This window comes from Alligator mississippiensis, chromosome 5 (genome assembly GCF_030867095.1).
Source record: "Alligator mississippiensis isolate rAllMis1 chromosome 5, rAllMis1, whole genome shotgun sequence".
Taxonomy (NCBI): Eukaryota; Metazoa; Chordata; order Crocodylia; family Alligatoridae; genus Alligator; species Alligator mississippiensis.
Genome location: NC_081828.1, coordinates 36,446,527 through 36,456,769, shown reverse-complemented (window position 1 = coordinate 36,456,769; position 10,243 = coordinate 36,446,527). Strand labels below are relative to the sequence as shown.

The window sequence follows — 10,243 nt, the reverse complement described above, 5'->3', positions numbered from 1 at the left end:
GCAGCTTTCCTGCCGTTTTCCTCTCCAAAAAGGAGGCATAACTGTTTAGGATGCTGAGCCCTCCAAACTCCCATTTAAATCAGTGGGATTTGTAGGTGCTTAATATCTCTGAAAAAACAGACAGTATGTGTATGTCCCCTTCTTAGTTTATGCACACATGCATACCACATATCCTATCTACCTAAATACTGGCAACATAATGAGCGCAGCAGGTAATAAAGAGTCTAGCTGCAGATGGACAGTATGACAGGCACTTGTGTGTGTGTTGGGGGGAGCCTCCTCGTTAGACCAATACAATCAGGATTCACCTAATACTTACACTAATCAACTCTCAGCCTATTATAAACAGATTTACCTAAGGATACCATTGAATAGGAAAAAAATGGGTGAAAAATCTTTCCACCCACCCAAATATCTTAAGAAGACCTCTGGTGGCATTTAAGTAGATAACATTTATACAATGCCAGAAGAATGCTTTACTTTTAAATATTTCTTTGACTTCAATTGTCAAAAGGTATTTGTGGTATGAAATATGTGGGATTTTGTCTAAATTTTTGTTGAATATGATTATACTGAAATTTGTGATCCTTGTTACCTCTAAAAATTATAAAGCATTTTAGGAGACAAGGGTTTGTTTACACTGCCACAGATGGCTGGAATAAATTAATAGACTCACTAAAGAGCAGTTCATTTTAGTTTAAAATGCATTTGGACACTTATCAAAGCTCACAGGGTGGCCATTTTATGTGATTTATTATTTTATTTGGGCATAGAATTGTAAAGCAGAAAAGCTATGTCAAAGTAATGGCCAAGGTTTGATTTTTTTTTTCTATCCTGCCCCCTCCCCCAAAAGAATTCATATTTAGTTTATATATGGTCCATCCACAACCACCCTATTATGCATACGTACAACAGAGTGCTTTATCCTGCCTAGCTACCCTTTTTTGGAAAATACTGCAAAAATCCAGTTGTAAAGAGGAGGATTAACAATGCAGATTTAGCCTGAACATTTACATTCTTTGCTATCAGATATTTAAGTTAGGCACCTATTTCTAAATTTGTGAGGAAATGCACAGAAATATTTGCTTACATGTCTTCAGCTAATGCCAAACAAGCAGCAGTAAGGGTGAAACAAAGGCCTTGATTTAAGGAAGATCCCCCAAATACAGAGGCCTGGTTTAGAGCTGTGAAAAGGATCCGTTCTGCCCAGCACTGGTGACAGATCTGGTTTCCAAGATGGGACTGTGAAGATCAGAAGATGCTAGGACAGACCCATATTGGTAAAGTAAGCCTCTACACAAGAAATTTAGGTATCTAAGTCACAAAAAATGACCCAGAATACTTCCTGCTGTAGTGTTCCACCTAAAACACTTCAGATGCCTAAATTTGTTTGATGCTTACAGAGATCCCAGATGGTTAAACTTAGGGTACTGAATATGCAGAGGTACTCTGTCTAAACAGCTAGCTTCATAACTCCTGTCTGAGCTTCACCACAATCTGGATTCAAGGCAGAGAGGTGCCTAAACTCTACCTAGATCCCCAGAAAGGCCTATCTGATAGGTGTGTTCAGAACACACCCACCACCAACCAGCAGCATTATGTTCAATGTACCCTGCTCTCTCTCCTGCCACTTCACTGCAGCCATTTCTCTTATTACAAAATTGGCTCTTGGTGGTAGTTGATGACAATGGCAATTGGTGGGGAAGGTAGAGAGTGACTAAAGGAGGAAGTGAAAGCAGCTTTTGCAACAGAGCAGGAAGGGCTGGGGCAGACAGTTTGGGTGAAAAGGGGGGTTTCTGGCTCATGGAACAAACTACACTAATTATGCTTCAAGCAGTGGCCTACCTTTGGATTTCACCTGTTGCTCCTAAATGGTTGTTGACCCCTAGACTAGTGGCTACAGCATTGTTAAGGAAATGAGAAGGGAGCTGTAGGTCCTCCTCAGCCTGAGATTTCAAAACCAAATCTTCTCCTTCTCAGGAGACATCCCTGTGAGTAGGCAGTGAAGGGAAAGGGATGGGTCTGGTCTATACCCTTAGGATTGCTTCTGATTTTTATTTTTTTTTTTTTTATTTAGTGATTATCTGTTGTAAAATGAACTAGGGGCCAGAAGGAGTTTAGGCTTCTCCCCTCCCATCTGAGTTTCCTAATCACTAGGCTACAGAGCCATGCTCCCTCTTTCTTACCCTCTTTCTGGCCCTGTGCTTTCTTGGCTGCAAGTGGCTCAGTGTCATGGATGATACCCCATCCAGCCTATTTGTTGATCTGGAAGTTAGGACAATAATGAGAGATTTGGGTGTGAATCTCCTCAAGTTGAGGAAGAAGTACAACTCAAGTTTCCCATTTCATGGCTGAATGCTCTAACCATGAGGAAATTAGGTAAATTAAGCCTTAGCTCATGAGTGGGTAGAAGTGTGTAATGCACAGCCCTGAGCCAGGTGCCTACGCTCTGGAAGGGGGGAGCAGTTCAGACAGGCACCTTGCACTCAGCACTTCCTATTAGCTGAGTCCCTGCTCAGTATATGGTTCTCTGTAGATAATCCTTTGGAGGTGTTTACTTTCCCACTGACTGCATGGGCACTTACCCCTTTTCTTTGAGTCATCTTCCTGTGGCTAGGGGCCTAAATTTAAGCATACTGGGCATGTTTACACATTCATTAATGCGCAGTAGTTACTGCACATTTGGTTCAGTACTTGTTTAATGAAGTACTAAGTAAATACACAGTAACTACAGCTACTGCACAGTACTGCCAGCGCACAGTTTTTTAGTGATGGTTACTGCGCAGTAGCATATTAGCATGGTTTTTGCCCGGCATGCTTCTGCGCAGTGTTATTAGGCTACTGCGCATAAAGTGTCTCATGTAGATGCACCCACTGTAACATAAGTTGGAAACATGTAAGGGATTTTGCTCCCTGATCTGGTAAGAGATCTACATCACAGAGCGGTTGATAGGAGGTTGTCAGCTGAAGCAAGTGACACAGGGTGGCTGACAGATGGAATCTACAGTCAGTGATTACTTGATCCCCAAAAGAATGGGGGTAGTGCCAAGGCTAAGTCACACCTACCCAGGTAATGTCAAACATAAGGTAAGACAGTATGCATACACATCTCTTTGCTGCCCATTTTGTTTGAGTGCTGCACACCTTTTGGCAAAATAAATCTTACTTTGTTCTGGAGAACCTGCTTCTGCTTTGTTGCATGTTGTTACCGTTCACAGGCTCCCAAGGGACAACTCCTGCAGCTGTCACATCCATTTGCCTGTTAAGCCATGTGGCTGGTAACGGGGGGATTGTAACCTTTACACCCAGTCATAGGGTCATTGGATCGTGTAATTCCATCCTACAGTGGGACTGGCCTGCCATCTGAAAGGGTTGTGCATGCAAGAATGTTAGAAAATCTCAAAGAGCACAGCCTAACCAGGGCCAGCTTTTTTCAGACTTCCCTAACTTAACAGCTCCCTTCAAACTTCTTGAGTGTATCAGCTCTCTGAATGGTGGTACAAAGTGCTTTGAGTGTTTGCTAAATCGTAAGTCTACAAGTACAAAAAAGTTCCCCCAAATAAAAGTGCAGGGGGGGTGGGGAGAATGCCTTCCACAGTCAAGTGATATGGTTAAATGCTGGAAGCTGCAAGTGAGAGAGGAACAGGGGGAAAAAAACCCTGGTCATACCCAGGTCACTCTCCCTTTCAGCACCCACTTTCTGCCAGTGTGACACAGGCCTATTTGACACATAGGGTTTACGTGGGCCTAAAGCCCATGGAGCAGTGGTTAGCCCCCCCTGTTATTAGGGGTAGCTACTGGGCATATGTCAATTGATTCTTGGGGACAACAAAAGAGAAAACAGGGATGAGAGTGGAGTCATAGGTTCAAAACAAGTGCCCCAAGGTGGGTCACCAAGCAGAGCACACTGGACAGTGACCCCTGGCCCTTGAATGAGTCCAAGGAGCAGTGGCGACACGTACGGGGTGCATGTGCACTCTCTCAGAGCGCTTGTGCACCCCCTGACAGGCCACGCTCCCTGCTTAGGCAACAGGTGGGGCTGGGGGGGGAAACAGGCAGGAATACTGGTGCCTCCCCTGCAAGTGCTGGCTGGGGAGTGGGAGCACTGGATGTAGCACTGTGGCTGCTTCAGGGAGCACCGCAACATGCCAAGGAGCCAGTGGACACTGCCCAGTGAAACTCTATCTGCATATGTGAATGGACAGGCCTTTTTGTTGCCTTAGAAGACTTGTGGGGCAGTGCTCACCAAGTAAACTCTTGGTCTCCCTTACCACAAGGAGGCTACTGGAAAGGCAGCAACTAATTGTTTGGGACAAATAAAGATATAACAGGGATGGGAGTGAAGGTCAAAGGTTAATAACTAGTGTGCCAAGGGATGACACTGAGCAGAGCACAACAGACAGTGCACACTGGCCCTCAAATGAGTCCAAGGAGCCAATGTATGCTGCTCAGTGATACGCTCCCCCAAGCCAGGATCGGGCCAGGGACAGGAAATGGTGTGAAACAAGCCTATTTGATATGCCATGATGTCATGGCCCTTGACACATCATGAAATCTATAAGCCCTCTCAGAAGGGAGGCTGCTGGAGACATACCAATTAAGTTTCTGGGACAACAAAAAAGAAAATAGGAATGGGAGTGAGGTCATAGGTTAATAACTAGGGCATTGGAAGTGGACACAGAACAGAGCACACCGGGCAGAGCCCACTGCCCCCGAAGGGGTCGAGAGAGTCTGGGGATGTTGACCTCCATCTGGAGACATGAGCAGAGGTGAGCCAGGAAAGCAGCCGGACACTTGCCTGGATTTCTACTGGCCAGAGCCTCTTTCCTGGCCAGCATGGCCAGAACCAGGAGGAGGCTGACCAGGAGGTCCCAGGACTTGGTGGGGTGTGGGAGGGAAGTGTAACAAACAACGGGCAGGGAGAAGTGCAGCCAGAACCTCAGCAGGAAGTTCTGGAGGAGGCAGAAGAGGGGCTGTGCTCCAGCTGGCCTGCGCCAGGGTCTCCCCTCGGCAAAACTATGGTATGAAACAACACAGTGGGCAAGCTGGACCTATGCTCTGACCCAGTAAACGGCAGTTCCGATGTTCTGGTCCTGCTGGAAATCAGAAACAGACCTGGGTAAAACAAGAGACTGCAGGGGAGCCAGCGGGACTGGCAACACGGAACAAGGGAAGCGCTCGCGGAGGGCGGGCTGAGTGCTAAGCACTAAGGCTGCTGCTCCCGGTGTCCCTGCCAGGAGGACCGGCGTGGAGGGTGACGGCGATCAGCCCGCGCGCGCCGCCAGGAAATAACACGCCCGCGGAGGCGGCCTGCGGGACCGAAAGTTGCCGGGCGGCGGAAGGGAAAAGGCAGAGCCCTGCGCGGCCGGGGAAGTGCTGAGCCTTCTCCCCACGCCTGAGAAAAGCGAACGGACGAAGAAGCGTTTCCTTTCTCGGGAAACCCCGAGCGGGCCGGTCCCCGCCTGGCAGGGAGGCGCGGCCGGGCACGGGGGAGAGTCGCGGGGCCTCGCACGGGAAAGTTGGGCACTTTGCCCCGGCCACCCCCGCGGCAGCCCGGAGCGGGCCGGCGCTTGCTCCCGCTCCCGGCCCGGCTCCGCCGTGACCGGTGCGGGCGCGACCGCCCACTGGCGCGTTGTTGCGGTGCCCGCGCGGCTCCGCTGCCGACTCCTCCGCCTCTTCCGCTCGGGATCGCCGCGGCCGGGAGGGAGACGGCCGCCGCCGCCGCGATGGCTCGCGCGCTCAGCCGGGACCCCGTGGACATCGAGGTAGCCGCGCGTCCCGGGCCGGGCCGGGGACGGGACAGGACAGGACAGGACAGGACAGGAGGGGGCTTCGCAGCGCCGGGAAAGTTTGCTGCGGGCGGCCGGAGCGCCGTGTCCGTCGCTGCAGCCGCGGGGCGGGGGGAGGCGCTGCTGTGCGGGGCCGGGGCGCTCCCTGCTGCCTCCCCTCTTTCCTTCCCCCCGTTTGTATTTCCTTTTTGAAACTTGCCCGAGGCTGGGCCTCGTGCCACGCTGCTGCTTCCCCCGGCTGCCTCCCTTGTCCGCCCAGGAGCGGGCGGTGGCTTCCAGGCCAGCGATGCTGCACCAGGGAGCAGCAGCAGCAGCCGCAGCAGCGCCAGCACCCTGGGCTGCCTTGAGGGGCTTTCAAGGGTGCCGCGAGGCAGGAGCCCGGTTGGGGGTGCAAACTTGGGGGTGCAAACATGACTTCCAAGATGACCCCAGAGGTAGGATTTTTTTTTCAATTAAATTTTCCATATTGCAAGCCAAATTAGCCCAAAAAAAGTCCAAATCCAAGAGTCGGTTCAGAACCATAAGTGTATTGCCAGCAAACATCCAACACCCCCATTTGGGGCTTCAGGTGTTTCCAAAACCTTTGGCAGGCATCCTACTTGTGGACCCAAATCCAGAGGCTTGGGGTTCAGATGCCCCCGAGTTTTCCTTGCCCTCAGCCATAAGGCCCCAGGGGCAAGCCAGGGAGGAGTCTTCCATTTCCATAAAGTGGGCTTAAAGCCAAGACCTTCCCACTTCAGCAGCTAAGTGGGAGGTTTACTATACATTACCTTGACAGGTACTATCCCTGTGCCAGGAGAGCGGTCTTTCTGGGTTGCAACTAGGAAGACTGCCTCCGTGGTCACAGTGTTTCCCTTGCCAGGCAAGCATAGGGCTGTGCTTGATCTGAGCCAACAAGAGGCCGAGAAGCAACCCAGAGATAGGAATCCACAAGTGGTAAAGACCTGCTGTGGTCCTTTGAGTCTGTTTGCCAGACATGAATCGCTCTATTCTGTTCCAGGAGTTCAAAGAAAAAACAAGAGTGAAAACTAAGAGCTGGCCATTTCCTACCCCTGCCAGGCATCTAAAAACATTGAGAACCATTGCTCTAGGCAGCTCTTCATTTCTTCTCCCACACACACTCCCAGCAGGCCTGGGCTCCTCAGGACCACTGGCTGCTTTCTCCAGAAGCTCTTCTGAGCAGCCCCAAGCTACTCCTGGAGCTGTGTGACTTGGGTGGAGAGGTGTAGGCAGTCAGGTCAGGTTCATTTCCAATTACTGTGCTCATAAGTGGACTTGGCTGCCTAAGGGCGATTCTGTTCAGCCATTCGAGGCCCTGAATATCCATGAATGTACATACAAAACACCATCATCTGAACCTTAAAATTGAATCACTAAAAGCAGCCAAGAGGAGGAAGGGGACTTTCTCATCTTTTGTGTTAACAGCATGAATTTTTGTACTAATCCCCCAAAGGATGCCTTGCTTCATTCATGCACTTAGGTATGTAAGTCCACTTAATGCAACTAATAGGTGAAACAGAATCTGGCCCTCACTCTTCTTTCCCCCATCTCCCTCTGTAGATTCCAGTTGACCCATAAATCTCACTGATGGTCCCATCATTAGAAATGTTACATGCGGTACTGAGCTGTACCTCAAGATTGGTTCCATTCCATACGTTCTTCCTCCGGGACATATGGCCCTTTAATAGCTCAGATCTGTGTGCACCTTGCTGTGGTGTGGATCAGCGTGGGAACTTTGGAGTGGGTCACAAACCAGCATTATTCTTAATCATGCATAGTGAGGCAAGATTTGATTTTAGTTACAGTGCAATCTTATTAACCAGGTAACTTTTGAGGCCCCTTTCAGCCCTACAATTCTGTGATTTTGCCTTTAATCATGTTTTAGCTTGGTGCTTAACTTCTTTGTACTTGAGGCACCCCTCATTGACCCTTCCATAATGCTTGTGAACTGACTGGCACCCAGTTTTAAAAACTATGTATTACAGTGCTTGCTTCCTTGCAGAGGGAGTGGGTGGTCAGCCATGTAGGTACCACTTACGCTATGAACTATGGCACCTGGTTGAGAATCCTTGTTTTAGCTGCCTACAGGATCTAGCATTCAGTGATCACATTCGAAGTTGTACACTTAAAATTGTGCAAGTTATTTTATATCTTGGCACTGAGCTTTTTACTGTGTTATATTTTGGGATTTAAAATATTGGTTGTAGGCTGAATGACTATGAGTCATCAAATGATCAATAATCCTCTAGATCGTTGGTTCAAATCCTCTTTCAGGTCAGTAGTGACTGAATGTTACTATCAACCAGCAATTCAGAGGCCTTTCCGGGATGAAGCTTTGTGTTCAAAGCACTTCTAGTTTAGATCACAACCACCTGCCTTGTTCTGGCCATATTGGCTTTCAGAAGATGTGAACATTCAGTCAGTATGGGGGATGAGCTGTTGGAGGCAGTCCCCCCTAGAACAGGGGTGGGCAAAATATGGCCCATTGAGGAATTTGCCCTGCTCATGGTGGGCCCCCCATTGCCGCCTGGACCAGGCGTGTGGGGCAGCCCAGGCCGTGGCACGTGTGGTTGGTTCTGCTGGTCCTGAGAATGCAGCGGGGCTTGGGCAGCCAGCATTTCTCGGCAGCCCTGGTGCTGGCGGTTGGCTGTTTCTGGGTGCTGCTGCTGGGCCCAGTCCTGCTCTCTGGCATCCTGGCTATCTGCCCCGCACCCACTGCTGGGTGGAAGGGCCCATGCAGGCAGGGCGTGCGGCCAGGCAGCTGCGATTGGGCCATGGGCTGAGGACACCCTGAGACACTGGGGCGGTGACAGGGCGGGGCTGGTGCCAGGGCAGAGCTGCAATCCGCTGCCTGCACAACCCTGCAATGGGCATCTGTGCAACAGGGGTGTGCAGGGAATGGATCATAGCTCTGCCCTGGGCCCCAGCCCTTCGTTGTCATCACCCCAAAATGCCAGACCTCATCCTGGATGTAGCTCCCTGTCCCCCTGCATGGCTTCCAGCGGGTCACCATGGAGACCCCGGCATTAAGGCACTGTGACAGTGCAGGGCTGGGGCTGGGGCAGAACCCCAGTTTTGCAGGCAAGGATATGCAGGTAGCACATTATGGCCCTGCCACAGCTGCGCTGTTGTGGCTCTGTGATCCTGGGGTCTCCATGGAGAGCAGCTGGGAGCCACATGGGCAGGGCTCATGGCTGGGCAGGTGGGGAGCATTTGGGGCCAGGGCATGGATCTTGGGGAAGTTGATAGCATGGGGCCAGGGCCGGGGCAGAGCCTCAGTCCATTCCCTGCATGCCCCTGATCACGGAACCTGTGGGCAGTAGATCATGGCTCTACTCCGGGTCCTGGCCCTGTGCTGTCAATGCCCCATGATCCCACCCCATGATCCTGTCTTGCCTGCCTGTCCTGCTCTTGAACACCGCTCCCTGCCAACTTGCGGCCCTATCCCACATAGGGAGTTTTGGCGAGTTGTTGAAGGGGGGAGGTGGAGGTGCTGACTCGGCCTGCAACAGCTCAGCCAAGCTCCCTATGTAGCCCATGGTTCCAAATAATTGCCCACCCCTGTCCTGGAACATCATGAAGATGTATGAAACTTGTATTGCTTGTGGTATGCCTGTTTGTAGTTTGCAGAGCAGTTGGTCCAGATTTTTTCAAAAGCACCAAAGTTTACTTTTATGTAAAGAGGAAAAGTTGGATTCAGGAGCTTTTGGGCACATTACTTGTGTTCTTCTAAAGCAACACTTCACAACTGGCACTCTGTTTCATGTTTCTGGATATGTTTAATAGAATTTTATGAGCTTCAAAATAACTTGAAAGTTGTTGCAGAAGCAGAGTGGGTTGGGAATTGTCTGACAGTATAGTTTTGTTCGAAAGTGCCTATTCATCAAAATAGAAACTTTTCTTGGGAATGTGTCAGAAACTGGGTCAGAAATTTCTGGACCAACCACTACAACATGGCCAGAAAGTAGCCCATTTGGTGTGGTGCTCTTCTGCAATGTAGGCAGATCAGGTACTTGAACCTCTGGTTCTTGATTCAGAGCTGTTGGCTGCTCTGTGTGCACTGAGTATTTTGAAAAAAAAATCAGAAGGCCTTGGTTTTGTCATAAGATACAATAGGATTTTTTTAAAGATTGTGAATAATGTTCCAAGATAGGAAGATCACATGTAAGCTACCAGTCAGAAGTCATACATTCAGCATGAATTGCAAGGCTCACACAGACATTTCAGACTGTCTTTATAGGTTCTCACAGTTTCACATAAGAGAATCCCTTTCAAGAGTAGGTTTGGTGAAAGAATGATAGCACCCCCTTGTCCAGTCTGATGCCCACACTATCACGGCATGTAATATTTTCCCCCAAAAAGGGACGATAGGGGAACTTAAACAACTAAATGAAAAGAATGTTATTAATGATTTAAAGTTAAGTATTAAGAGTTAGGAAATTTAAAAGTGTGCC

At 49.6% G+C, this 10,243-nt stretch overlaps 1 protein-coding gene across 3 annotated transcripts in view; it reads left to right on the top strand.

Annotated features, from left to right (window-relative positions):
- The first annotated feature begins 4,940 nt into the window (after window positions 1-4,940).
- The window catches only part of DPYD (dihydropyrimidine dehydrogenase), a 701,931-nt gene continuing 696,628 nt past the window's right edge, over window positions 4,941-10,243 (top strand). Inside the window, exon 1 of one of the 3 annotated variants that reach the window (XM_019479122.2) lies at window positions 4,941-5,021. In XM_019479122.2, the coding sequence (XP_019334667.1) occupies window positions 5,019-5,021 (3 nt within the window). In that variant the 5' untranslated portion in view covers window positions 4,941-5,018. Of the gene's footprint in view, window positions 5,022-5,242; window positions 5,766-6,132; window positions 6,224-10,243 lie in introns of those variants that run through there. The other 2 variants (XM_006265262.4, XM_014599709.3) reach the window with 2 other exon arrangements.